The sequence below is a fragment of the Colletotrichum karsti genome (genome assembly GCF_011947395.1).
Source record: "Colletotrichum karsti strain CkLH20 chromosome Unknown Scaffold18, whole genome shotgun sequence".
Classification (NCBI taxonomy): domain Eukaryota; kingdom Fungi; phylum Ascomycota; class Sordariomycetes; order Glomerellales; family Glomerellaceae; genus Colletotrichum; species Colletotrichum karsti.
In genome coordinates, this window is record NW_024065918.1 from 877017 (window position 1) to 904422 (window position 27406).

General features: G+C 53.2%; 10 protein-coding genes across 10 annotated transcripts; 4 read left to right on the plus strand and 6 right to left on the minus strand.

Annotated features, from left to right (window-relative positions):
• Positions 1-1295: 1295 nt before the first annotated feature.
• Positions 1296-2504, plus strand: CkaCkLH20_06334 (capsule polysaccharide biosynthesis protein; the record flags this gene model as incomplete). Its single annotated transcript, XM_038889051.1, has 1 exon — positions 1296-2504. One exon carries the CDS (start codon positions 1296-1298, stop codon positions 2502-2504), a length of 1209 nt encoding a protein of 402 aa, XP_038745852.1.
• A 524-nt stretch (positions 2505-3028) lies between these two features.
• On the plus strand, positions 3029-5609 carry CkaCkLH20_06335 (fungal specific transcription factor; the record flags this gene model as incomplete). Its single annotated transcript, XM_038889052.1, has 5 exons — positions 3029-3171; positions 3234-3401; positions 3456-4227; positions 4298-4549; positions 4620-5609. 5 exons carry the CDS (start codon positions 3029-3031, stop codon positions 5607-5609), a joined length of 2325 nt encoding a protein of 774 aa, XP_038745853.1.
• Positions 5610-5769: 160 nt separating this feature from the next.
• On the minus strand, positions 5770-7577 carry CkaCkLH20_06336 (uncharacterized protein; the record flags this gene model as incomplete). The annotated part of the gene is made up of 5 exons (XM_038889053.1): positions 5770-6589; positions 6644-6812; positions 6874-7149; positions 7208-7284; positions 7342-7577. The coding sequence occupies 5 exons, from the start codon at positions 7575-7577 to the stop codon at positions 5770-5772; spliced, it is 1578 nt and encodes a 525-aa protein (XP_038745854.1).
• A 728-nt stretch (positions 7578-8305) lies between these two features.
• CkaCkLH20_06337 (copper amine oxidase) lies at positions 8306-10575 on the plus strand (the record flags this gene model as incomplete). The annotated part of the gene is made up of 5 exons (XM_038889054.1): positions 8306-8643; positions 8712-9288; positions 9344-9469; positions 9527-10371; positions 10425-10575. 5 exons carry the CDS (start codon positions 8306-8308, stop codon positions 10573-10575), a joined length of 2037 nt encoding a protein of 678 aa, XP_038745855.1.
• Positions 10576-12232: 1657 nt separating this feature from the next.
• Positions 12233-12972, minus strand: CkaCkLH20_06338 (glycosyl hydrolase family 11; the record flags this gene model as incomplete). The annotated part of the gene is made up of 2 exons (XM_038889055.1): positions 12233-12568; positions 12628-12972. 2 exons carry the CDS (start codon positions 12970-12972, stop codon positions 12233-12235), a joined length of 681 nt encoding a protein of 226 aa, XP_038745856.1.
• A 2153-nt stretch (positions 12973-15125) lies between these two features.
• CkaCkLH20_06339 (uncharacterized protein) lies at positions 15126-16013 on the plus strand (the record flags this gene model as incomplete). Its single annotated transcript, XM_038889056.1, has 2 exons — positions 15126-15334; positions 15392-16013. 2 exons carry the CDS (start codon positions 15126-15128, stop codon positions 16011-16013), a joined length of 831 nt encoding a protein of 276 aa, XP_038745857.1.
• Positions 16014-17473: 1460 nt separating this feature from the next.
• Positions 17474-18534, minus strand: CkaCkLH20_06340 (uncharacterized protein; the record flags this gene model as incomplete). The annotated part of the gene is made up of 2 exons (XM_038889057.1): positions 17474-18253; positions 18307-18534. 2 exons carry the CDS (start codon positions 18532-18534, stop codon positions 17474-17476), a joined length of 1008 nt encoding a protein of 335 aa, XP_038745858.1.
• A 3160-nt stretch (positions 18535-21694) lies between these two features.
• On the minus strand, positions 21695-22647 carry CkaCkLH20_06341 (isoflavone reductase family protein; the record flags this gene model as incomplete). Its single annotated transcript, XM_038889058.1, has 2 exons — positions 21695-22561; positions 22612-22647. 2 exons carry the CDS (start codon positions 22645-22647, stop codon positions 21695-21697), a joined length of 903 nt encoding a protein of 300 aa, XP_038745859.1.
• A 792-nt stretch (positions 22648-23439) lies between these two features.
• On the minus strand, positions 23440-24108 carry CkaCkLH20_06342 (uncharacterized protein; the record flags this gene model as incomplete). The annotated part of the gene is made up of 2 exons (XM_038889059.1): positions 23440-23879; positions 23943-24108. The coding sequence occupies 2 exons, from the start codon at positions 24106-24108 to the stop codon at positions 23440-23442; spliced, it is 606 nt and encodes a 201-aa protein (XP_038745860.1).
• A 1758-nt stretch (positions 24109-25866) lies between these two features.
• Positions 25867-27249, minus strand: CkaCkLH20_06343 (uncharacterized protein; the record flags this gene model as incomplete). The annotated part of the gene is made up of 2 exons (XM_038889060.1): positions 25867-25978; positions 26033-27249. The coding sequence occupies 2 exons, from the start codon at positions 27247-27249 to the stop codon at positions 25867-25869; spliced, it is 1329 nt and encodes a 442-aa protein (XP_038745861.1).
• Between the last annotated feature and the right edge of the window lie 157 nt (positions 27250-27406).

Sequence of the window (27406 nt, forward strand, 5' to 3'; positions counted from 1 at the left end):
CGCGGAAATCAAAAAGGCTCGGGAGCGATGGTGATGATCGCTCCTGTTGCCAAAGGAACAGGCGTTGTACTTCCGCAAGGAGGTTTGTTTCCATGAGTGTGATTTTACTGCAAGGTGTTGGGGATTCTGATTTACTTGGGCAACTGTGGTTTATGGTTTCGGTGCCGAGTCTTGGTATGCCCTGCGGCGCTGGTTTTTGTATATACAGTGGATTCTGGTTGGGTAGACACCAGCGCGGACTTGCGCGGATGGTTGGCAGGACTTGGGTTGTCCTGGGTATATAGCACACGCTAAAAGCCGAATCAGGTGCTCAGCACCTTTGACCTTCCACTCCTCTCGCTCTCTTTTCTCGTTGATGCATGGAACTTGCTCAATTCGTTTTCGTGTATGAAATCCTATGAGCGAGCGCATGTTCTCAGCTTGGGCCATAATGCCGCGATAGTCATATTGCCAGAGTATCCATCCCGTCCGTTCTCAACGGAGTGGCCATGTCTCCGATTCTTCCCTCATCTAGAAACTGCGAAGCGAGCTACCACATCCTGATACGATCGTGGGGACGAGCTGCGTCCTGTTCTTTGCTTGCTGCAGAGTGCCGCATCTCTCCGGAGAGCGCTCGCAGCCGCGGTAGCGTCCCACCGTGCGATCCCGGACTACAGCGGCGGGGGACTACGGCGGGCCATAGCGGGGCCGGCTGCCGCCGCATCCACGGCTCTGATGGGTCCGGACCGGACTTCGGAACGCCGGGGAATGGGCACTTATCCCGGCTTCCATCGAGCTAGAACAAGGTCTTCGGTCTGGCATGTAGTATGCTGTATATCAGATGAGTGATAGGGGACTTTTACTTGTCTGAGTGAAGATGATTGTTACACAAACATTAAACCTAGGCGAATCACGGCTTTGGCGCGATGAGTCGAGATGATTCATCGCCGCTAGGCTGAGTTAGGTCAGCTATGGGCTGAGATTTCATGGCTTTTTGCTTTGAGTACGTCTTGAGATGGCCACTGAAGTCTTTTTTGAGATGCTTAGAATGAGTGTTTGGGAGTCGCGGAGGTAGCGGTGGCGTTATGGGTCATGCCGCATCATCCATCGTAAGGAAGGAAGGAGCGGGTGGAGCCAAGCCTCATCGGCGTCGGCCTTTAAGTATTAAGCTGAAAGTGAGGTCTACTTTCCCAAATTGAATCATCTACAACACACACCTACGGTCTGGGATATGGATACTTAAGAGGACATCAACACCTACCTACTTCAGACTTCCATTGAACCATATCACAACAACTCACATATCAACAGCCACGATGCGATATTTGGAAATCCCAAAAGGCGCCAGCCGCCTCTATGAAGTTCCACGATCCCAACTCGACCTCAGAACCGACCCAGAAATCGTCGCCGAGCTCAGCACCTTCCGCCCCGTCACCTCGGAGAAGAACGTCTGGGCATTCTGGGACAAAGGCCTCGAGTCCATGTACCCGAGCTACAGATGCACCGTCCTGAACTGGGTCCGAAAACTCGGCCCCGCGTGGACGGTCCGTCTCGTCGACCTCGTCGACGGGTCTCCCAGCCACATCTACAACTTCATCGGCAAGCACTGGCTGCCCGACTGTCTCGTCGACGCGACCATGGACGGGGCGCACAAGGCGCAGCACGCGTCGGACATGGTCCGCCTCCCGCTGCTCTTCGAGCACGGCGGCGTCTGGATGGACGTTGGGAATATGCTGCACACCCACCTCGACGAGCTCTTCTGGGACGCGCTGGAAGACCCGGGGTCGCCGTATGAGGTTGGGTTGTGGATCATCACCGGCCAGATCAGGAAGACGTGGGGGAGTTTCGGGAATTTCATGCTCGCCGCGAGAAAGGGCTCCGTGTTTATCAAGAACTGGCACGAGGGTTTCAAGGCGCTGTGGGAGGGCCGCACGAATGAGCACGGGATTCACGAGCACCCGCTGATACGGGAGATCGGTATCGCCGACGGCATGGCGGATTGGAATTTCGAGGACAAGGTTCTCGACATGAGCGACTACGTCGCCCAGATGCTCATCGGCGACCGCACGCGGAACCTCCTGGACGTGGAGACCGGTTGGAACGGGCGGGAGGTCTACGAGCGGAGGGCGTTCATGGTGGAGGGCATCTACAACGGCGTGCTCGGTGCGATCAAGACGGGCTATGACGGGGCGCGACAGGCTGAGCTCTTCACGACGAGGCTGGACGAGGCGGACGAGGAGAGGCGGAAGGCGGCCGAGGACTTTGTGGTCGACATGCTGGAGAATAGCCACATGTACAAGGTTTACCACAATTCGGCTGGAGGATTGTCGGCGCTTGGAGACTTGGTCAAGAAGGAGGGCTTTCGGGATGCGGATCACAGGCCGGGGACGTTTGGGGAGTTGTATAGGTATGGGACGGTGCATTGGCGTTCGAGGAGGAAGGTTGAGCAGTTGAGACCTCCGCCGAGCGAAGATGAGTTGATTAGGGCAACACCGACAACACCTGCGTGTGATTTAAAGACATAGACAAGGATGGCATAGAGTAAACATTCAATATCTCAATCAAGATTGATAAGAACTCTAGTCTTTGAAGTTGTGCCTTATAACGAAGAGATTGAACAAGTTGCAATCAATTCTTATAACTATATCACCAACCTCAATTGCTTTCCTAGGAGGCAAATCTGACATGACTCGCAACACCTGTTTGACGTCATCCAAAGGAATACCATTCGGATTCAGATAAGGCATCGCTGATTGACCGGGGAAATCGGCACAGAAAAAGACCCACAGACCTCCATGTCCGTGTTCTCAGGCGGCCTGAATCGGCTTTCCGGGGAAGAAGATTAGCGTTTCATGAGATAAGGGGGGGTCATGTGTTTTTGTCAATTCCATCTGCCGGAACGCCCGCACCGCACCTCGGAACACCTCTCTCCTCGCCCCCAGCCACGTCCACAACCGTCGAATTCCGAACCCGCTCACCAACAGTTCCGCGGTGTCCCGATTGCTTCGTCCGGGGACCCCGTTTAGTGACCGTCCGGCCGACACACACCATGGGCCCGGACCCTGACGCGACGGCGGAGGCCGCGACGCCGCAGTCGACCCGCGCCGGGTCCGCTTCGGCGCAGAAGCGCGCCGCGCCCGCGACCGGCGACGGACAGCGCTCGAAGAGAGCCAAGTACACGCCCGTCGCATGGTACGGACCCGAGATCTCATCGGTGCTCCTTGATGTAGTGACTAATCTCAGTGTCTCGCAAGCAACGAGTGTAAGAAGCGGAAACTCAAGTGCATCAAGGAAGATCACCAGACCATCTGCCGGCGATGTCTCTCCAACGGCGCCGAGTGCGTCTTCGTGCCCGGACCGCAGCAGACGCCGTTGAAAGACAAGGACAGAGACGGCACGCATGAGAGAGACGATCTCATTCCGTAGTCTTCCCCCACGCTCAACACTGACTTCACAACAACTGACAATCGTCACAGATCTCAGCACAAGAACCTCAGCGACGAGGTAGCCGCCCTCCGTGAACAGGTCGCCACCCTCACATCCTCCCTCCGCGAACTCACCGGCAAGGTCGCGCACATCAACACGCGCTCCCCCGCCGCCCTCGGCGGCCCGCAGCACCCGAGCCCGCTCTACACCAGCGAGTCCAACCGACGGCCCAGCGAGCCGCGGGAGCCGCAGTTCGTCGGCCCGACGCGGTCGGCCTTCAGCCTGCGCATCGCCGAGACCTCGCTCACCCGCATGCGCATCCAGACGGGCGACGAGGAGCCCGCGAGCAGGTCCGCGTCGCCGGCCGCGTCGCCGCAGAGGGCGTCGTCCGTGGCATCCTCCTCGGACGATCACGGCTCGTCCTCGTCGGGGCGGAGGAAGAACTTGGATTGTCTGCTGACGCTGGACTTTGACGAGGTCGTGCGGTTGTTGGATGTGTACGCGGAGGAGGTCGAGTCCGTGTACCCCTTCACGAACATCAAGGACGTGTCGGCGAGTCTGCCGCGGATCCTGTACTTTGCCCGGCACGGGCAGAATCCGCCGCCCGCGGACGGTCCGGGGGTGCCGCCGGAGGAGCGGACGAAGATCGAGGAGAAGGACGTGCAGATTGCGAAGGTGGCGGTCGCGATATCGATCGTCATGGAGGCGCAGGGGCAGAACGCGATCAGTACGAAGCTCATCGACGCCGTGGAGCCGGTCGTGTGTCGGGTCTCGGGGGAGGCGTTTATTGATTTGAAAGAGCTGCAAATCATGACGATGCTGGTGAGTTGTGTTGTTACTGTTGGCGTTGGGTTGTTGGATCTGTGATGTGTTTTACTGATACTTGCGACAGAGTCTCTATTGGTTTCACTGCGGCGAGGAGTTGCTGGCTTGGAGAGCCATTGGTATCTCCGGCCGGGAGTGCCTCGAGATCGGGCTGCATCGCCGCGCCATACTTCTTGATAACTTCAAGGATCCCAAAAGCCGGGACTTGGCGGTCCGTTGCTTCTGGTGCGTCTACGTCTTGGACCGACGGTGGAGTTTCGGGACCAGCCTGTCGTTTGGTCTCATTGACAGGGACATCGATCCCGAGTTGCCTGAACCCGTGAGTATCCCGTCTACTCTTCCGTATTATTACCCCACGAAGCCTTCTTCTGACCTCTCGCGTGCTCTAGGGAGAGAACTACCCGTACCTGAGATGTATGGTATCGTACGGAAGGCTCTGTTCCAAGGTCTGGGAGGCACTACCGCCGTTTGAATCACCATCCCAATTCATCCCCAAAGACACCGTCGCTTTTCTGGACTTCATGACACAGAACTGGTTGAACTCCATCCCCGAAGACCTCCAAATACGCCACCCGCGGCTCGGCCTGGCGCCAAGGACACAACCGAGGAGCATGCACCGCCTCCGGTCGCTCCTCTACCTGCGCGGCAACCACATGCGCACGCTCATCCACCGACACCACGTCCTGAGCACCGCGAGCATTCGCGAAGACATGCAGAGCGCTCGCCTCGTAACCGAGATCGCCCTCGACACGATCCAGGTCCTGGTCCACCTCAACGACACGAGCGACATCTACGCGCGGCAGCAGCACGCCTTCAACTACTTCCTCATGAGCGCCCTGGCGGTGATCCTCCTCGCGGTGTGCCACGCGCCGGGCGTCTTCACCGAGCCGTGCAAGGAGAACTTCCTCAAGGCCGTGCAGCTGATCAAGAGCTTCTCGCGGCACGGGCACGCCAGCCGCAGGCTCTGGAAGACCATCCGCGGCCTGCTCCCGGGCATCAAGTCGCTCGGCCTGCGCAGCGACCCGGAGAAGACGGACGCGCCGCACGCGGGGGCCGACGGTGCGGAGCAGAGCGCGGCCGAGGCGCGGTCGGACGGCGGCGGCGGCGCGCATCAGAATGCGGGCGTCGGCGAGAGGGATGAGAGGAGGGTGGACGCGGCGTGGGAGGCGTATGAGACCACTCCGCAGACGAACAGCTCGATACCGGATATGTTTAACATGGGGAACGATCTGATGAATCTGTTTGACGCGTTCGGGCATGCGAATGCTGGGCAGCCTGCGCCTCCGGACTTTCCGGTTGGGTTCTTTGGGGTGAATGAGCAGGGCATGTCGTTGGGGGATCCGGAAGAGATATCACGGCGCTTTCAGGGATTGATTTAGAGGAAAGCGTTCTGTCAATCGTCTCGACTAAATGGTGCTGAGTCACGGGAGTCAAAGGTAGGCGTCGCACAGGAGTAAGAAAATAAGGTATCGTCCAAAAGTCGCGATTTCAATTTATCCAGTTCTATCAGTTTCATCCTCCATATTTCAGTCTTCTATCTCAAACATCAATGTCCGCGGGCACGGAGATCCCAGTGACGATGTTGCTATCTACTACCGGCACCTCAAACTTCTTCCGCCCGAATGAAACGTAGTAGACGATTCCAAAGCAAAGCCACCCGCTCATCACGACGATGGAATAGTTCATGTTCTGCGGCGTGACGGGCATCGCCGAGGGGAAAGTACTGAAGATGATCACCACAACCATCCAGACCAGACTGATGACGTTCAAGACAGGACCGAGAACAGGGCCGAGCTTGAACGGACCGTAGTCAGACCGCTTAAGGGTCCTCCGACCGTACGCCATCATGTAGCAGATGGGGATGATGTAACTCGAGTACATGCCGATGATGGCCATGGACAGGATGGCGTTGAACGCCGTCGTGTTGCCGAGGTAGATGAACCCGAGCAGCATCTGCAGCACGGTGACGAGGACGACGGAGAAGACGGGGATCTGGTGGCGCCTGTCGACCCTGCTCAGGTACCGGTCGTACGGCGTGGCCCTGTCGCGGGCGAAGGCCCACAGCGTCCTGGACGTCGAGGTGATGCCGGCGACGGTGGCGGCGATGGCGGTGAGGATGATGACGAGGGACATGAAGGTGGCGCCGCCGTGGGACTTTGTGACGTCGAGGAAGATCTGCATGAAGGGGTACCCGGTCGGCGTGGAGAGGAGGGCGTCGAGGGGGCCGGTGGAGAAGAGGAGGACGGTGCCGTAGATGAGGCCCATGATGCCGTTGACGACCACGCTGCCTACCATCGCGATGGGCACGTCGCGGCTCGCGTTGGGGAGTTCTTCGGCTAAGTGGCAGGCTGCGTCGTAGCTTGGGGAGGTTAGTATTTGCGTTCTGAAGTTGGGGTTGGATGGGGGTTCTTACCCGAGATAGGGGTATACGGCGCTGATGAGGCCGACGAGCCAAGACACCCCGTCGCTTTCCCAGCCGCTGGAGTTGGTGAATTCCTTGAAGACGAAAGATGCCGTGTTCTTCGGAGCCATGACCCCGAGGACAATCAATATGGCGATGAAACCAGTTGCGTGAAGAACGCCTGGGGACGTATTGTTAGCCGAAGTTTGACGAAGTTTTTTAATCAGGCTGTTCATGCTTACCAGACACGATGTTGGCTGTGGGCAGAAGCCTGTGTCCCCAGATATTCATAGTCATTCCGTATACTAGTATAGCCCAGTAGAACAACATGCCCTGCCACCTTGCCGGGATGTAAGAGTCATCGTTGAGGATGATCAGAGACTGGACTTGGAGACCAGCCGCGAAAGCAGCGGATGAAGTTAACACAACTTGTCCTCCCACTGAAATCCAGCCAGTTGTGAATGCTGCCGCGGATCGAGTCGAGGGCGGGCACAAAGCTGCAACCCAGTGGTACTGGCCTATGACAAATTCGTCAGTTTCAACTGGACTTAGAGGTGTAGTAGAAGAATCCCTCACCTCCTGCTGTAGGGTAGATTGACGCAATTTCCCCCAGAGAAGAGGCGATACAGACTGTGCAGACAGTTGAGAGCACACTTATCCAGGGGTTAGCCATCTCTGAAACCTCAACTCAAGAGCCATCCTCAACTCACAGGTTATAGAACAGGCAAGGTGCTCCGCCGCTCACAAGAGCCGGCGCAACAACAGTTGACAGCGCCTCCCATGTTGCCATCAGACACACACATAATGCGCCCAGGGCAGGAAGCGAGAACTGTCTCTTCAACTCCTGCGCGTGACCGAGTTGAGCAAGTCGTAAATCGTCGCCGGTAACTGGCTCCGCCCCAGATTGAGAGTCAACTCTCCCCAGGGTCACCGTATCTTTCTTCATGTCGGTTTCCATTATTCAACTCAAAATGATGATGGAATAATTGTTGACCTGCGCACCGAATGTCGTCTTACCGTCGTACGATTTAGCAACTTGATCCCGGGGGTTGTCAGGCGCCATCTTTCGTTATGTACGTTCCACGACTACTCAACTTTCTCTCGATCTTATCACCGCAACGCAACATCGAAACTGCAAAACTAGCAGGCCTTCTTCCAAAATGGAGACGATGTGCCTCGCGGCGGCACCGCTGCATGGTGTACGTACGGCATCTTATCTTCAGCGGAAGACCCAATCAACTGCGTCGTGATAATCAATGGCCAATCACAAGAGCTTCCTGGGATGTCCAAGTCACTCAAGCTTTGATCAACCAACTTTTATAATTGTCTTATCTTGGCCGGGGTTGAAGATAAGAAGAGTACGGGGGGCGCTGGTGCTTGACTCGGAGGCGTTCCGCCTCTTCCGAGCGATTCCGCGTGACGCCCTCGGAACCACTTCCGACCACCAGCCAACCATAACTCTCTGACCATTTAATGGCCCAAACTTGCGGAACATCAGTTGAGCGTCTCAGACATCAGAGCGCAAGTTGGCCAGATTCGTTCCGACGGCAGACCGCATACTTCATAAAGACACAATCTTTGCTCAAGTCTCGAGAACTTACCCTGAAGCAACCACCTCGGACGCCCACATCCTCCCAACCCCCCCTTGTTCCGACTACACCCTCCCCTCCCACAATGGCATCGATTCCGCACCCCCTGTCGGCCCTGTCTCTGGAAGAGACGAACAGGGCCCGAGACATCGTGCTCGCCGCTCACCCTGGCACGGTGCTGGACTTCAGGCAAAACTACCTCTGGGAGCCGCCAAAGGCTGAGGTGCTGAAGTTTCTCGATCTCGAGCACTCCGGTGCGCTCACAGCGTCGTCGCCGAGGCCGGCGAGATGCGCGCAGGTCTTCTACGATGTTATTGGCGGCGCCGCGAAGGCGCAGTACTACGAGTCCATCGTGGACCTGGGTCTCGGTAAGATCGTGGACCAGAAGCTTATCGGCTCCGAGCACCAGGCGAGCTTGACCATGTACGTCTGATGTTGCTTTCCCTCCCCCGCCACGTGGCGAGCGCGACGCTGACACGCTGTCTGTCAAGTTACGATTTCGAGGTTCTGGCCGAGGCCGTCAACCGTTCTCCGTTGTTCAAGGAGAAGATTGCGGAGCTGAAGCTGCCAGAGGGCTTCGAGGTCGTCGTCGAGCCGTGGCCGTACGGCGCTCCTGATGCCGCGGATGGCAACAACCGTTATTTCCAGGCCCTGATCTTCGCTCGCGATACGCGGAGCGGGAACCCTGACTCTAACTTCTATGCCTACCCCCTGCCTCTAATTCCCGTTATGGATGCGCACAAGAAGGAGATTGTGCGTATTGATGAGCTTGCTACGGGCGGAGGAAAAGATCCTCTGACGGGCAAGACGCATGCTCCCACCATCATTGACCACTGCAAGGAGAGCGAGTACGTCCCTGAGCTGTTGCCGAACGGTACTCGTAAGGACCTGAAGCCCTTGACTGTACAGCAGCCCGAGGGACCCAGTTTCTCCATCACGGATGGCAACTTGATTGAGTGGCAGAAGTGGCGTATGCGTGTTACCTTCAACCCCCGTGAGGGTGCTGTTGTTCACGATATCCGGTACGATGGACGTCCAGTCATGTACCGTCTTAGCATGAGTGATATGGTAAGCCTTCTTGACTCTGACTTGAGGTGCATTCCGCTAACATGTTGGTTGTTAGACCGTACCTTATGCTGACCCTCGCCCGCCTTTCCACCGCAAGCAAGCCTTCGACTTCGGTGACGGTGGCTTGGGCAACGCTGTCAACAACCTGACTCTCGGCTGTGACTGCTTGGGTGTCATCAAGGTTAGTCTCAGATCAAACATGACTGCCAGTTCTATACTGACCAACATCGATCAACAGTACTTCGATGGTGTCCTCATCGACGGCAAGGGTGCGGCCGTCGACTCCAAAAACGTCATCTGCCTCCACGAACAAGACAACGGCATCAACTGGAAGCACACCAACTGGCGCACCGGCCGCGCCGTCGTCACGCGCCGCCGCGAGCTCGTCATCCAGTTCATCATCACCCTCGCCAACTACGAGTACATCTTCAACTACAAGTTCGACCAGGCCGCCGGCATCGTCGTCGAGGCCCGCGCCACCGGCATCGTCTCCGTCGTCAACATCGACCCCGGCAAGACCAGCCCGTGGGGCAACGTCGTCAGCCCCGGCGCCCTGGCGCAGAACCACCAGCACGTCTTCTGCGTCCGCATCGACCCCTCCATCGACGGAAACGAGAACACCGTCGTGCAGGAGGAGAGCCTGCCGCTGCGGATGGACCAGCGCACGAACCCCAACGGCAACCTCTACGAGGTCAGGCAGACGCAGGTCACGACCTCGGCGGGCTTCGACGCGGCGCCGATGAACAACCGCGTGTTCAAGATCCAGAACCTCGCGAAGCCCAACCCGATTACCGGCAAGCCCGTCGGTTACAAGATCACGCCGCCTGCGACGCAACTGCTGCTTGCGGACCCCAACAGCGTGCAGTCCAAGCGCGCGCTGTTTGCTCGTCACCACCTCTGGGTCACCAAGTACAAGGACCACGAGCTCTTCGCCGGTGGGCGCTACACCCTTCAGAGCAAGCTCGAAGTTGGTGGTGTCAAGGATGCCGCGGACAGGAACGACGACGTGCTTAACCAGGATGTCGTCCTCTGGAGTGTATTTGGCCTGACGCACAACCCTCGTATCGAGGACTGGCCCGTCATGTGAGTGATGAGATCTGCCGATGAAACCGAACTGTGATGCTAATTGTGACTAGGCCTGTCGAGATGCTGCAGCTGCACATCACGCCGTCCGACTTCTTCACCGGCAACCCGGCGCTGGATGTGCCCTCAGATAAGGACATTGGATCCAAGCTGACGTCTGGGTGCTGTGCTAAGGAGGAGCTGCCCATCCGAAGCAACTTGTAGAAACATTGGGACTTGGCGTTTTGGAATTCTTGCATTTGTATGAACAGCGATGTGTTATGTAGAATGGCGGGCATGGGCTTAAGGAAGACAGCAAAGACTGTCTGGCGGCCATCTTGAAGCAATTATAGATTTCAGTCTATGCATCAGACTTTATTTAAATGAAAATCTTGATCATTAAATCAGTTGGAATAACTACAACATGTGAAATGTTTCGGTACGACCTCAATGAGCAGTTAATGAAGCATGGCGCGTGACAATATTTCTTGGCATTTCATGACGTTGCAAAAACATCACACAACTACGCAAGCAAACCTCCTAAAAAGTCAAACTTTGATCATACACCGCTATATTGTGTTCATCGGAACTTCATATCTTGACAAGTTGTTGAATCTGTCGTAATATGAAGATCTTCATGAATTTCAATCTCCGCTGTCAGTATCAGATGAGAATATTTTAACGAGCTGTAGAGAGAGCCAAAAGAAGCGCTGGAACTCTCAGTACTTGCAGCGTCCAACCACATAGAACGACTCCGGCGCGTCATGGCCCATCTTCATCATCATGAATGCATTCATAGACGTATGTCCATGACTCGTCGCTAATCTTTGATGATACCGTGATCAATATCTCTGAGCATAAATGAATAGTTTGAACACTCAATAGTACATGTAACTAGCTTCAAAACCCAGTCAGCCTTCATCTTGATACCGATAAGAAGAGATAGTGGCCCTGATGTGGTAGCCGGAACTGCATCGGAATGGGAAACACGTCAACGAACCCCCACACAGATAAGAGTAGACGCTCGGAATGAGATCGGAAACCATGACTTACGATGAAGTTATTGATAGACCTCATTGATGTGGGATTGAGACACATCATAGATGGAGAACCGGTGGCCTAAAGGCCCGAACCCGATCACATCCGGATTATAAATCATGGTTTTGACAGATAAGCTTGTGAGTTGCACAAGTCATAGAATTGTCTGAGATTCTTGATAAAGGTAAGAACTGAAGCTTGTGTCATGAGTTCGGGGCATTTTTGTGTGTCATTCAGATTGCCTAGTCACCCATGATAAACCCGGGCCAGCACCGGCGCGGCGATCAATCTTGGGACGGAACCGGGCCGCTTCGCGGATGGCAAGGATGGACAGTTGGGTCTGAACACGAAAATAAGATAAAAGTCGCTTGCATCTCCTTCAACCTGCGTCACTACCAAGTACTTAAATGGTCAGTCAGATCTCATTGCCTTACTTGCCTTCACCAAGGACTCAAGACCCCTGGTCAGCACTCGGTCGCCGCTGACAGTGCTCATCAGGCCTTAGCATCGTGCAAAAGCTGGCCTGTGGATGAATGTATCGAAGAACTCACTCACTGGATGTATGCGGCATGTCAAGATGAGTTCGATAGTACTGTCACGAAGTCATGCGACGTAACATGTCAGAAGTACTCGAAAGACTGGGGTCTGGAGCACTTTGGAAAGGACACACAAGGCACGGTAAAAGTCTTATTTGCAGCACTGGTCTCAAAGGAGCCGAGTTGAATATTTACATTTCAAATGGCCGCAAGGCCCGCCTTCCGTCTCAAAGTCAATGTTCTCAGTTGTCCCGTGAGATCTGCTTTGCAATCCACCACCCCCTTCTCCGACATCATGCACAATGCGCTTAAGCAGCGGTCTCGACCTTGATGTTGGCCGAACCGGCGCTCTGGTAAGCCTCGGTGGCGACGATCTGGTAGTCGAAGGTGGTGCCGAGGGTCATGCCAGCGTTCTTCCAGGCGTTGAAGAAGTTCTGGACGGTGACGGTACCGCCGGTGCGCTTGTTGTCACGGATGGCCCAGAACTGCTTGAAGGTCTTGGTGCCCTCGATGGAGGGGGCGTTGGTACGGGTGCTCTCGTACAGCTTGTAGGTGCTGCCGTCGGAGGTGACGGTGCCCTTGAGGGTTCCAGCAGAACCGGGGTTGTACTCGCCGAAGTTCTCGACGATGTAGTACTCGATGAGCTGCGGAAGGATTCATGTCAGCGATTGATGCGAAGTGCTTGAATATGAGGACGACTTACGGGGCTCTTAGTCCATCCGTAGATGGTCAGGTAGCTGTTGCCGTTGTTGACGGGGGACCAGGTGCCGGAGTACTTGATGCTTCGGCCGGTACCGGTCTTCCATCCCTTTCCGCCGACCAAGTTGCCGCCAGACTTCCAGGTGACGGAGTACGCGCCGGCAGCGCCGTTGGTGTAGGTGACGTCGGAGGCACCATCGGTCCAGAAGGAGTAGAAGTAGCCGTTGCTGGTGCCCTGAGAGCTGGGGGTGGCTCTCTTGATGAGATCGGTGCCGGGGGCGGTAGCGGGAGCGGCGAGAGCGCCGACGGCGGCGAGGGTGGCCGTGAAGAGAGAAGCGAAGGAACGCATGTTGATCAACAAGCTGACGTATGTACAAAAAGTGTTAAGGAACGAATGTAGTGGTCGGAATAGTAGGTATGGAGTCCGGTGAAGGAGTGAGAAGAGCAAGAGGAGGCCATCGCGACGGCTGGTGGTCGGGGCCGTCCTTTTTCAATCTCATTCTTGCGATCGGGATTTCTGGGTCAACGAGGCACTCTGCCAGGGGTGGCGATGGGATGACAGGGGGAAACGGAGATTCAAGTGCCGTTTACCATGGGTATTTCCATCAATATCAACATGGGGGTTTGCGTGATGGAACCGCCTTGCCTAGAATAAACTACTGCCGACCCACGTGGGTAGCATTCTTGGGACGGTGGGAGTTCGCCTGAGGGAGCAGCTGGCAGCGTCCCCTTGCCCAGTCCGATCTTTACGAACATTTCGGACGGGGAAGAGGTGAGCGGGTTGCCCAAAGGGCTCGAGGATGACGGTCGAGATGGACCGATGAGGAGCTTTGCGGTTCCGCCAATCGACGCGTCGGGCTTAGGCCAGGAGTCGGATTGAGTGCCGCGTCGTCGGGAGTAAATGAAGCAGGCCGGGGCCGATGTTGCATGATCCTTGTCGACGCTCCTCTCCGCAATTTGCGCAGGGGGGAAACAGAGGAACAGTCCGGCTCTGCGGCCGAGCTGCAAGCTTGGACTGGTAAGCATGTCCGACACCCCTATTTAACCGGCCATGCCGCTCGCCGGGCTGTGTTTATCCAGCACATTGCCATTCGAGGTGATCCCGGAGGAGATGGCCCGTCCGGCGGGATCTTGCACATCATCGTGTTTAGCACAAGCTTTTAAGGCTCGGGATGTTCGTGCTGGCTGCGGGCTGGCCGCCAGGACTCACTCATGAGTCATCGGACGGACGTCAAGTTGATGGTCAACCAAAAGTGGTTGCACTGGGAGCACTTTTGCCGGCGGCTGAAATGAAGTGGTGGTAACCGGACTGGAGGGATCGGGAGTTCTGCTTTCTGCCGGAGTTCACGATGAGGAAATATTCTGATGGCCAATAAGTTGCCGCGGTGGTGTCGATTGAGGCTACTGATATTTGGTAACTGTTCTTATGCCGTCCCGTATGAGTTGCATGCTCTTTGCATTGCATGGGCAATCTTGAATCTCCACAAATGCCGGCGCCGAATGTTTCTAGAAGCTCGACATTCTTCAGGGACAAGCTCCTTTCCAATTTCCAGTCGAAGCTGACATCAGGAGAGCTTTCATCCGCTTGGCTATGTGTTGTCAACTCCGTGAAGAGCAGACGATGCGAATCTGTCGTAAAGCCTCGTAATTCTTTCTGATCATGATGCAATGAGGTGATATGGGCTCATGAACTTGGCAATCGTTTAATTCGTCACAATTAGCGCTGAGCCATGTTTCAACCCCGACCCCAACCAAACTTGTGTGCTCTCATGCCGCCATCCTGCGGAATATTAAACAAACAGCAACTGAGCCATGATGACGGTAGAGACTGCCCGTTTAGCTCAGCTAATTCCGACGATCCACGATCTGCAACACATCCCGGTGCGTGGTCGTCCATCGGCCATCCAGACCTCTGCCACCAGACGCCATTAGTCCAGCGCTTCGGACGGTCAAATGATGCCGTCAAGCCACACTCAGCCAATCCAAGATATGAACAGCCGTTCTGCTAAGCTGCTAACCTAATCATAGTCCCAAGTTGCATTAGTCTTCACAAGCGAGAGACCCTGACTTGCACAAGCGGTGCCCAGCATGCACCACCCCCGCATTTGGGCTCGTCCAGAACGTGCTCCCTTCCCCGGATTGGCAAAACCCAAACGAGACACCAGACGACGCCAGTCCAGCCGGTGGCACCACCATTCGCCCATCCGTCAGTCGCCTGCCCCCTTTGTTGTATGTCTCTTTTGGGGGCATAGTGTAGTGTGAGCTGCTGTCATGCCTCCTCATCAGATCAGCCTCACCCTTCGACGAAATGCGGGGTGCTGCTTCGACCGCACACTGCCGTTGCTGCGGTTGAGTCCATGGCAGAGAAGCCCGACTGTGCGCAGTTGCTGTCGTCGGTCTTTTACGATATGCCAGGGTTCTCATTCATCAGCGGGTCTATTATTGAATCATCAGAGACGAAGGTTACACAGCACCGGCCGCTCTGGCAACCCCGCCGATGAGATGACGTTATCCAACGGCCTTCCCCGGTCCAAGGCCTGCAGGGCGCAGGCGACGGCTCATTTGAAGGAGGTCATCACGCCCGAGCTTCTCGAGAAGCTGCGTCGGTTTTGGTTTAAGCATTTACATACCGAGGAGGCATTCATCTTGCCGCAGAAGAATCAGCTAGGGCGATGGTTCTTCGCGGACGCGGACTTCGATGCAGCATGCATGTCTGTATCCACTCATCGACCTCTTGCACGAGTTATTGATACTGACTCAAACACCAGCCGAAAATTTCGCCCGGCTCTTGAAGCCATGAAGTCCTCGAGAGCCACCACGAAGGACATCATCGCCATAGTGAGGCCCATCACGCCACTCCAGTGGTTGAGCCTCGTCATCCTGCTCGACCAAGTCCCGCGCAACTGCTATCGCGGCACAGAATCCTCCACCGTGTTCAAGTTCTTCGATCCACTCGCCAGAGACATCGCGAATCATGCCATTCTGGCTGGCGCGACAACGCACAATAGGACCAAGTACCGCGTGGCCTATCGCATGTGGTTCTATCTTCCACTCATGCACTCGGAGGATCTCAAGCTACATGACGCGGCGCTCAAGCACTACAAGCAGATGAAGGATGAGTTTGAAGAGCTCATGGCCGAAGACGGCTCCGTTGGTGACGATGATAGAAGGAAGTGCTGGGGTGTACTGGCCATGCAGAAGGAGACGGCGAGAGATTTGGTTGAGACCAATTACGACTTTGAGATGAAGCATCGGGATATCATTGCACAGTTCGGGAGGTATCCCCACCGGAACTACGCGATGCATCGTCAATCAACTCCAGAGGAGAAGGAATACTTGAAGAGTGGCGGAGAGACGTTCAACAGTAGTGGAGAGAACGAAGGTAAATGAGAGTAGTGCGTGTGGTGAGTGCCGCTTCAACCATACCTGAATTTTGGGTTGGACACATGGGTGTATTGGCATTATGAAAGGGCACACCGGGATGCTTGGAAGGAGTTCTTTGTTTGCTTACTTTGATGATTAATGTTATGTACCAATATCAGTACTTTGCAATTGGCTTTCGTATGTCATACCTTGAAGATTAGTAGAAGAGCCCGAGACCGAAAGAGCAATGATGATCGGGTCGAGTCAGGTCGAAGTCAATTTGATATTGAATCGAGTCGACCGCAAGACCGATCTGGCAAAGTCGACGACCCCAATGCCCAGATCCAGTAACCAGAGACCAACCTACCCATGCACGACGACGACTTCTTCAATGTCTTGCATCACTTGTAGTATACTCAAAGCCAACCTACGCAGAAGCTAGCTCAACCGGCCGAAGATGATACCCAATCACTTCGTTCCAGAAGAACAGAGACAAGAACTCTGTGTCGTGCCGCGCGCCGAGGAAAACCATTGTTGGATACTGTACAACATGTGAAGCATACACGCCTGAAATCAACGTTTACTGCCCAATTTCTGCGAGATAAGACGCGCTTTCGCTGCTGTCGCGTTTTGTCTTGTCGAAAACAATGCCGAGCTGTGATCATGCAATGGCTCAAACAGAGGTCTGGGCCTGCCGAAAAGCGGCAGGCAAACAAACTTTATACGACAGAAACTTTACCCTCCAGCTCTCAGACTTCGATCCACCAGTTTGGCACATGCACATGAAGCTGTTCGGCATACTTGCCGATTTTCCTGCAAAGAGGAAAGCTCGCAAAACTGGATGCGACTAAGTTTTCATACTTTTCACGGGATAGTCAGAGAGAGATGTCCGACTTTGGATCTCTCGATAATATCTCAAGCCCAACTCAAGACAGGTCGATATATCGTACTACGAGATTCGCCATGTGCCGCTGCCGTGGCGAACTTCTACATGGTCATATGTGACAGCTTTGCGTGAGAGTAAACATTATTTATAGAATCTAACTACGCAGAGACATCATTTGGCTGAACGTTGACGGTATCGTGGCATGGTTTTCTCTGTGAATCCACTGCGCTGGCCGTATCTCTCGGCGTCATGCCAGCATCTGTGACTGCATGTGGAGCCATATATATAGCTCACCATGAATTCTTATCGTTATTCCCAAGCGGGATCGTACCCTGGATATCAGACTAAGTTGTCGTAAATGGCAGCATGTATCCCTTTCATAAGAGTCGTGGATGCTTCGTGGCTGTGGGAGTGGAATGGTCGATGCTCTCGATCAGTAGTTGAGACTGTAGACATCGCATTAGCATTCAACAAAGCATAGCCACGGCCTCGGTCTGCTATTCACCTTCTTGCAACATACCAGGTAGAACACGGTAGCTCCTTGGAATGCTTCAGTCTGTCGTTCTCATAACTCCGGCGCCCAAGTAAATCTTAAGGCGTCTCATCCGTTGCTACTTGTTGCCGTCACCTTCTCTTTTAATGGCTCCTCATCATGAGCGACCTCCGTTTCTCTGATACTCAGTCGACTCTTTTTCGACCCTCGGCGCACAGGAACTCCATCAGGTGGTTCTCCGTCGTAAATGCGATCTCTGAACGTCGTCTGTAGTGGCGAAAGAGATCCGCCGGTCTGTTCGATATCGGGAAGCGCCACAAGAACAGCACCCTGTCCAACCTTGGTCCTGTTGTTGCTGTCGGGTAGTGTGACCGACTTCATGCTTTCCGGTCCTCGGCAGTTACACGTACTCATTCGAGTAAACGAGAGCAGCTTGTTTAAGACGACGAATTCGACCTTCAGCTTGACGCTGTACACGAAAGGCTTACACATCGTCTGCACCTCAAACTTGTCGTTGTACTCGAGGATGATCAAGCCGGTATCGAGAAGAAATACTACAGCGAAGAGACCGCCGAGATGTCGGACCATATTCGCAACGGCCTTTGGTTTGATCGCGCTGAGCGGCTTGAGGCTGAAGTAGCCCTCGTATAGAAAAAGCCCGGCAATGATGGTTTCTTGTATGGTAAAGACAACTAGCTCGACCTTTTCATATATCTTGAAAGGTAAAACCCACTCTCCGGGGTGATTCGAGTTCGCCAGGAAGAAGATGACCGTTTCGGGAATGTGCATTGTGACTGCGTTGAATATGATCATCGCCAATATCATGCGAATCTTTCGTTGACTGTGGACGACGAGGTGTAGTCGAGACCAAAGAACGATCGCCTGCCCCTGTTCATTATCTAAGCCACTGAACTCATTTCATATGTTGCTTTCTGACCTACCGTCACCATCGAGTACCACGCTATCGGAATGATGATGCTCGATGCGAAGATTGCCTGGTGGTAGTATCCGAAGTATCGCAACAAGAACGCGATGACGTTGATGTTGATTCCAGTGTTGGACACAATCATGCTCCAAAAGTATCGTCCCCGCCGCCTCTTGAACGTGGTGAATATGGAGAAGAACGTCTCGATTGTGTTGTAGTACGCGGTCGCGGCGAAAGCGATCATCACCATCGCCTGCGCCTGAGAGACCGAGATGGTCCCCGTCTCCCCCGCCATTCTCTCAGCACGATAACTGAACTCGGATGGTCGCCGGCGCCGGTGGTTCGGACCTCTTGGAAGGCATCATGGAGTAGAAGAGCGCGACGAACAGGTTTGGCGGAAGACGGGATGGAGATGCGATGGCGCGGACTATGTGCCAGCCTGCAGGAATACTTCCAGCACCGCATACTTAAGACGACTGGTGCTCGAACATCTCGAAGGGTCCGAGAACCACGCCGAATAAGGTTCGGGAACCACCTCACGGGAAAAGTATAAATCTGTTCAAGAAGGGCTGCGATTTGAGCCGACTGGCGTGAAACCAGGGGAATCGCAAACCCGGGACTGACTCGTCTGCCGGACTAGACCCTTGAGAGAAGACGGCTACGTGTCGAACGAATCACAGCCGGACGCACATACGACTTGACTGCGACACTGCATAAACTCAAAACCTTTGGGGAAGGTCGATCACCAACTTGATTCTTGTTGGCTCAAGCCTCAGCCAAGGAGCGTGCCGCTCGGCAATTCTTCAGGGACACACTGTTGTCCGTGTGGCCGTTTGGCCAGGGCGGTTGAAGGGTGAGACCAGGTTGCCAGGGTCGATGAGAGTTGGCCGAACCGGTCAAGTTCAGACGGCACACCCATTTTCAATATTCTAGAAAGCCGAATGCTGAAATCTGTCTTCTAAGACGGCGCTTTTGTTTGTTCTTCACATAAAAGCTGGCTCCCTGACGTCGGCGTGGGTTGCAGATGGCCTCACAATGATGTCAGTGACCTTTGACCTAAGAACTTCTCCGGATCGAAACGATCAACTACAAGAACTGGTTTCACGAAGACATTTGGGCTTGACAGTCTCGGCGCAATTTTCCGCCGGCTTTGAAAATATAAGCCGTATACTAGAAGAATCCAGGTGTAGTATATGTTTTCTACTTCACTGTCTCCGTACAACTTGTCATTGGATGGAGTTCATGTTTTCTTCCGCCTGATTTCTTTGCTGTCAGTGATGTAAAATGACCTGCGAGATTTGCAACGTGACAGCGATATATTAACTGAATTGAAGTTTGAAAATCCGCGGAGGTCGGTGGGGTAATTGATGTGTTGTATCAGAGATCATTGTGATCACTTGAACAGAGTAGTTGAGGCGGACTTCACCTTGCTCAGGCGGAGATACCCGTAAACAGTAGAGAAGAAGCTCGTTTGTGTCTTGAGTAGATATAGAATTGAATAGCTCAAGTAGTTTCAGAAAGACGTCATATTCGCCTGCTGTTATCCTGCAAATGACACATGCAGTGAGACCAATGACCAACATCATTCACTAATAATACTGTGGCTGATACTAAGTTATTCAAGGAGGTTGGGAAAAGAAGCATGGACCCCGGCTGGGGGCGAGCCAGCTAATCCCAGATCACCGAGGATTCTGAGAGTGCCGGCCGAAAATGAAGCAATTGAAGTGAGGCTCTGGCGATCCGTCAAACTTTATACGGTCAGTTGCCGACCAATTCCGACGGAAAAATGTTTAGGCAGTGAGAGTTTCGTCCGGTCGTTCTATCACGTTGAAGTACTTGCTCAAAGTCCACATCATCGTAAGACTGAACGCCAGAGTCCATGATGATCAACTTCAATATGTCTGTTGGGTCACGATTCATCTTCCAAATTGGTTTCAAATACTTAACGCATGGCTTCAATCTCTATATATACGTCGCCTATAAAGCTTTTGCCGGCTCCATGAGTGTTATGAGCTCTGATGACACGGAAAAGCGCAGTATTGCATTGAGACGGAAAAGAAGCAAGCAAGAACAAACTTTGTGGCGGTTGTGCCGCCAACCATCATGGCCAGGCGAAAGCGTCATGCAGAAACGCGCATGAATCGAGATGCGCGTCAGTTGGCGACTAAATCCCCTGCTATTCAAAAGCATCGACTTGACTCGTGACTGTACAGCATTAAAATGCTGAACCAACAGTTGTCTCTCTAGTATAATCTTGACTGCACAACAACTCACTGAATATTACATGTACATGTATGAGAGACAGGGCTCTGATTGAGGAAGGAGAACTCGATTTGAAATTTCGAGTGAGACTGTTGTAAAATCGACAGGTTTACTCAACATCAGAGAAACTTGACATCACGGAAAGGCGTCTCAACCTGTCTGTTAGCCCTGAGCTTGTATCCATGAGAGCCTTCCAATATGGCCGAACCTTCATCATAACAATGATAACAATCATTGCAAGAAAGCTTCGCTCGCACTGCTAACTTTAAATCGGATTTTGATTGAGTTCACAGTCTTGACAGCTCACACAGCAAGGAAGCCACAGCCATGGCTTGAGCCATTACTTATTAGTCTACCAACATGGAGACAAGACATTGAAATGCCACAAACATGTGGGTTTCCAAAGAAAGTGAAGTTCTGAGTGATTGAGTCTGACCTCGATGTAGCTGCGTTCAATTACGCCGAACTCATATTACGAGTAGTCTCAGTGTTCAGGCTTGCATCTGGGACTAAGTAAGATCTTTGATTGTTCCATAGTATCCGTCGTGATAACGATTATTGATAAATTAAGCGGAAGGATTTCAAGGAAATTAAGAGAATCATTTAATATGTTGCTAAGTCTGCGAGCTACCACATATCGTGACGAGTCTGGAAGCCACATGCCACATGTTATTCTCAATAGAGCAGTTCAAATATCCATGACTAAACAACCAAGTCACAATGAATATCATGTACTTATACTAGGACCTCACAATTCCGATTCACCGTACAGTAGGTTGCAGTAGCCCTTTTATTCAGCTCTTTTGAATGCAACTTAATTTGCACCTTTACTTCTATCTTACTTGCTCATGTATGTCAAGAGCCTTCCTCAAATCAGCGCGAAATCTAGCCCAAGCCCTGAAAACTGATCCACTAGCCGTTTTATCTCGCGACTTTATAATGAAACTAGCGTTATAACCAATGATTGTGATTGGATCTTTTCTCATTATATCAAGATTGAAATGAAACCTTTGTTCTCACAGGAGAAGAACGACTAGAGTTGTGCTACAACTTCACATGTTTATTCACGTTTCTGAATTGATGAACCAACAGTGAGGCCTTTTTGGCAATAACTAATCCAATTTGATTCAACGAGGAGTTTATCAGTTTCTCTCTGCTTCAACCGCCTTGATCAAGTCCTTAAGCTCAGCATCCGACAAGGCCTTGACGCCAAGCAACTCATTGTCACTCTGCTTCCATGGCGATGAGAAGTCAGGCTTTGAGTTGGCATATCTGATCATGTCCGCCAAAACACCCAGGTCAAACTGTCCAGATTGAAGCTTCGCCAGAGCTGCAGCAAATCTCTCCTCCATGTTTGACTCGGACTCCTGCCATCCGTCGGAACCCAACGCCTCTTTGCAAAGGTCGGCCATCTCCCTCTGGCTCTTGTTGACTGAGTGAACATAAACGGCGCGGTTTTCAGTCTCGGCAGGGTGAGATAGAGTTCCAGAGACAGCCTTTCCGACAGTCTCGAGGGTAGTCCAAGGGATGACGTTGTTTCCGTCGTTCATGTAGTCGATCGTCTTCTTGTAAATGTCGATGTTGAGGAACCCGGTGCGTAGGCAGAAATCCAGGAATGCACCGTTGCAGATGATACTCCATGTCATGCCGGTGTCTTGGCACTTCTTCAGGAGATACTTGTCATTGGCGTCTTTCTTGAACCAAATCGGTAGGGTGTGTGGCTTGGGGTTATTGGAGTCCAGACTGAAGTCGGACGGGATGTATCGGTAGATCCCAGCTGCGGCGGCTGCGTCCATCATTCGCGTCGGGGTGTCGTCTTGAACAAGAGTGCAGTCGACGAACGCCTCGTTCCCCTGCAGAGCCTCCTTGATGGCGTCAGATGAAGTATAGTCGACCACCTTGACGGTAACTCCTGCTGGGAAATTCCCCTCCTTTCGAGTGAGGACAGTGACTTGGAACCCATCCTGGATCAGAGCCTTCAATACATGGCTGCCAACGTGACCAGTCGCCTACTTTAATTTTAGTATGGGCCAAAACGGTGTGAGAATATTTGACCTACGCCGGCGACCGCAACTTTCTGAATCTTAGGTGCCATGTTGTAGTTATTCGATGACGATTTGGTGTCTTCTGAGATGCTGTATTCACAGAATTGTATGATAGCAAAAGAAAAGCTCTTTTTATAACACTCTCATCCGTTCTTACACGTGTAGTTTATCACTAGGCTTACAAATACTTTGGCCTTGCTCCCGGAGTTGAATCTGATGTGACCCGGCAGAGGCCGGCATCCGCCGCATCAGCCATTATGGTTTCATGAAACATAGAAAAGCTCCGAATAACTACGCAATTCCGTTGCAATATCTCATCTTCGGCCTGATTTTAGACGTTGTTTCTGTGTAAGCCATTGGGTCGGACTCCCGGCCTGGGGAACGCAGGCCTCCGCCCCGAGTCCGAGCGGGACCTTGTGAGTCGAAGCCGCAATTTGATCCAAGCTTGCGGTCCGTTGGGGTTGTTTGGTGTTTTCGTATCGTGAAGCACACCATAAACGCGTTGCTGTCTCAGGCCGTCCGATCTTTCCGGCTGTGTCGGCGGTTCAAAGTTCATGTCAAGACCTTGCTGGCGCGGGACGGGAAGACGTGCTTGGCAGATCACCTTAGTTTGATGTGGGGTGCAGGAAGGAAGATGGTCGCACTCTTAGATTGGTGTTTATGATGCCATATAGTTAGCCACTTTACCATTTGATGCGATCATCACATCCTTTGACTTCGATATTTAGCGCGAACAGCACTGCACGTGGTATCCAAAGTGAATTCTATTCCAAGACATCAGACTACCGCTATTGACCTGCAACCCGTCTAATGATCCCTAGAACCTTCCCATGGCGCATTTCTTAGTGGGTGTTGGTGACAGAGAAACCCTTGATTGGGTAGTGGAAGTTGACATGATGAGACTCGACCTTGCCCGAAGAAGGGATGTAAGCAGACTTGTCCGCAGCTCTGCTCTTCTCGACACTATCCCATCCCAAGGCCGCAACGAAGACCTTACCCCCATCAACGTCCTCAACAGACAGACCACTGGCAAGATCGTTGAGTCCCGGAACGCTGCGAGACTTGTCGATCTGGGCCCTCATGTCATCCTCCGAGGCTGATGAGCCGCTGATGGTGATGACCTCTGCGATGGGAGAGTCGATAGCACCCCGCGGCGCGTAAGGCACGAACTTGATGAAGTATGACTTGATATCGCCGTTCGTAGCCGTTTTGAAGTTATCCAGAGCGGCCTTGCCCTCGGCAGAAGCGAAGAACTCATCGCGGGCTTCCCTTGTCTTCCATCCTGTCGTTATGTGTTAGGTTTGCTGAACGCGGCCTCTGTCGTCTCTGCAGAGAATAGGCTTACCGGAAATGACGTCGAGCATCTGCTCATTCTCAGTCCAAGGTCCCCAGCGGGTGCGGAGGTAGTCGTCATGGGTCTTCAGCGCAAGAAGGTAGGCCTTCAGAGGCTCCTTCCAGTCATCTACAGTGCCCTTGACAGGAACGATCATGCGCTCGGTGACTCCAGACATTTTGGGTTTGTGATGGTGTGTATGTGGGTTTAGTGAGAAAGGATGATAAAGCTTGAACTATGGGAATTTGGCGCGCGGCTCTTGAGTTTGCTTTCTTGGTTGTGTGTGATGAGATTGACTTGTAAGACCCTCCTTCTTTGACGAAATTGACGGCACTCGCTTACCTTTATACTAGGCGATAGACCCGCTGTCTGTCGAGGATCGAGATGAATTACTCGAGTTGCATATTTACTCAAGGAATGTTGACTTGGTGAAGCATAACACCAGGGCGCATGTCCGGAGGTGATGACACAGGGCCACGCAGAGAGTACGGCCCGACGGCTTTTCGATGTCACCGTTCCATGTCCGTCCCGCGCGGACTCCCGCGACTGCACGTCAGGCCACCCACGTCTATGCCGCGATGTCAACAGTCATGCTAGTTGAGCCTTCGTTGTCCGTATACGCGTAAGTAAGTCAGTGGGGCTACTGAATATGGCGATGTTCTGGACGTACGGAAGCAAGCCGTGATTCCGACCCGTCGTGGCGGAGGCAAGAACTCAGGGCCCCAGCTTCTCCGCGATGTTTCCAGCCCATGAATCCGTTGTTAACCTGCCATATAGGAAGAAAAACACCGAATAAGAGGTTTCAACAGAATTTCCGAAGTTCAGACGAACAAGCAAGGTCTGGGAGTTGCCCTATGGGGTTATGTCTGGCGTTTTGGCAGAAGACATGAGCTTCGCCTCTCACTCATGCATGGCCGACCACGGACAATGCAGCTGACGGACAATGACGTCTGTGGATCTGACATACGGCAGACAGGGAAGAGCAAGTTGCCGTTTGCAGGTGTCCGATGCTTCAAAACTCTGTGACGGACATGACTGGGGTCACAGGGTGGATTGGCAGGACGTCCGCAGCAAATGTTTCAAAAGGTCCCGATGGAAGGGAACAGACATCTCGGGAGCTTGGAGGACATCTTGGTTTGATCTTTCAATGAATCGCTCGTAGTCTAATTCAACTCGGACTTCGCGACTTGAACGCGTCTTGACATTCTAAAACTGTCGCTTTCGCACTTCCCACCCGGCATATCACTTCTGATCGCGAGGCCGGTTGCGCAGCCGGCACACGCGGCTACTCGGTACTCACAGAGCTTGAAGACAGGTGTCATAAACATTAGATGGGCATCTCCAGCTGTGATGACAGCCTCTTACTCGTGTCTCAGCTCTGTCGGCGCAGCTCCGGTTCACTCGGGAGGTGATCGGGGCATATTCCCGATTTGTAGACTCGCTACCGCCGGTGGTGACGATCCCATGCCTGCGAGAACGAGTTATACGAAGAGCATGAAGTTCTCTGAAATTGATGCCAACATCATGACTCCGACTAGTATTGCAGACCAGCTCCGATGCGTCGATGACCGATCGACACTTTGAGTGTGGCGCAGTATGAAGAGATCCGCGTTGACGATCCGCTCATAATGCGCCGGGCTTCATTACTAAGAAGTAAAATATGGACGATGGGGAGAGAAGACTCTACGTATTAAGCAGAGATAAAGTAAAAATTCACGTGGCGACTATCAAGCGCCTCAAAGACCGACGTTCTTGCAGGCGATGACTATGTCTTCAGCTGCATATGGCCACGGATATCGGTGTACTTAAACATATTGAATTGAACTCCTGAATCTATATAGCTATTCCATAACAAAACACACTGAAGCAACAGTTCGTTTCCTCTCAATCAATGCTGTCATTCAAGTTCCCCCATTTCGACCGATTCTCGGAAAGTCTAGCTATCTTGGACCTTTGGAGAGAAGTACGATGACATGTACAGGCCCTTCGGTCCATAGTTGTAGGAAACGTAGGACAGTCCACCAGGTTTTGAGTAGTCTCTACCCGGTCTAGATTGGTCAGTCAGAAATGGATTCAAGGTTTTAAATAAGATTCGCACTTACAGCTTGGCTATTTCTAGAGCGCCCCTAGAGAACTTCTCTGCAGATTCGTCCCATCCAACGTTCTGCAGGGCCTGCGTGAAGTTGTGGATGGTCTGAGCATCGCTCCTCGCGGTCTGTCCCCACGGCAAATGAGCCTTGATGTCGATGCGCTCGTCGCCTTGCTTGAGTTCGAACGCGAAGCAGATGCCCTTGTGGAGGTTTTGCATGTCTCTTGCATCCTTCCTCTGGGTCGCGGCCATGCCCTCGGGCTCGTCAAGCAACAAGTGCCAGACCTTCTCTGCGTATTCGACACCCTTCATCGTCGCCTCGTCGGTTTGGGTTCCTCCCAAAGTGAGAACGTCGGCGAGCACCGCCTTGGAGTTCGAAGTCGTTCGCGCGTAGACCTTGACGCGCGCCTTCGAAGGGTCAACGCAGTCGATCGCCATCATCTCCACCGGGCATGGCTCCTTGCATGTCGCCAGATATCTTTGAAGCTTCTCCGACACCTTGTAGAGCTCTTCTCCGCAGGGCTGTAGTTCGCGAATCATGTCGAAGACGAGTTTCTCTGTCGTGACGTCGAGCGCGAAGTGCTTGAGAACGGGGAAGAAATAGGCTTTGAGGGTGCGCTGCGAGCGCTTCATGTCGTAAGCGAGGAAGAGTTGCGGGATGCGCTTAACGAATGACGGAATCTTTGATCGCGCGACGGCAGCCTCTTCGGGTGTGACGAACCACTTCTTCAGAATCTGCTCGTACCAACGCATGTCGACACCAGATGACACCTGAGAGAGGATGGGGATCATGGAAGCGCCAATCTCGCCGGCGAAGGGATCCTCATCCGAACCGGCGGAATCGCCAAGAGGCTCGAAGGTGTAGCGGATCACGCCGTCGTCACCCTTTGTGAAGTTCCACGAAGGTTCAAAGGTAGAACCATCGTAAGTGAGAAGGGGACGAACTTTAGCCTTGGGGGTTGGGAGGCCAAAGGAGGGAACCACCACGTCACGGAAGACGCGTAGGTGGTCTGCCTTCTCCTCAGGTGTGTACCCCTCAGCGCTGGTGAGCAGACTGTTCAGGAGCGGCGCACATCTGTCCCACCACCACCGGTGATTGGGGTTAAGAGGGGGGTCGATAGGGATTGCTCCGTCATTTACATCTGACGCGAAGGCATTGTACCTATTTGGAGACTTCAGAGGTGCCTCAAGGTTGTCGCTGATGGTGTTGCGAATGGCAGTTGGTGCCATGATGAAAGATCAAGAAAAGTTAAACTGACGTTAGAAAATGCGAGTGGTAGTTGGCATAGGGCTTGGCCGTTTTCAGATGTAATGTCGTGCAGCTTAAGGCTTCTTTATAAACAATCATGTAAAAGAAGCCATCTTTCGAGTCAAGCTTATATCCCAG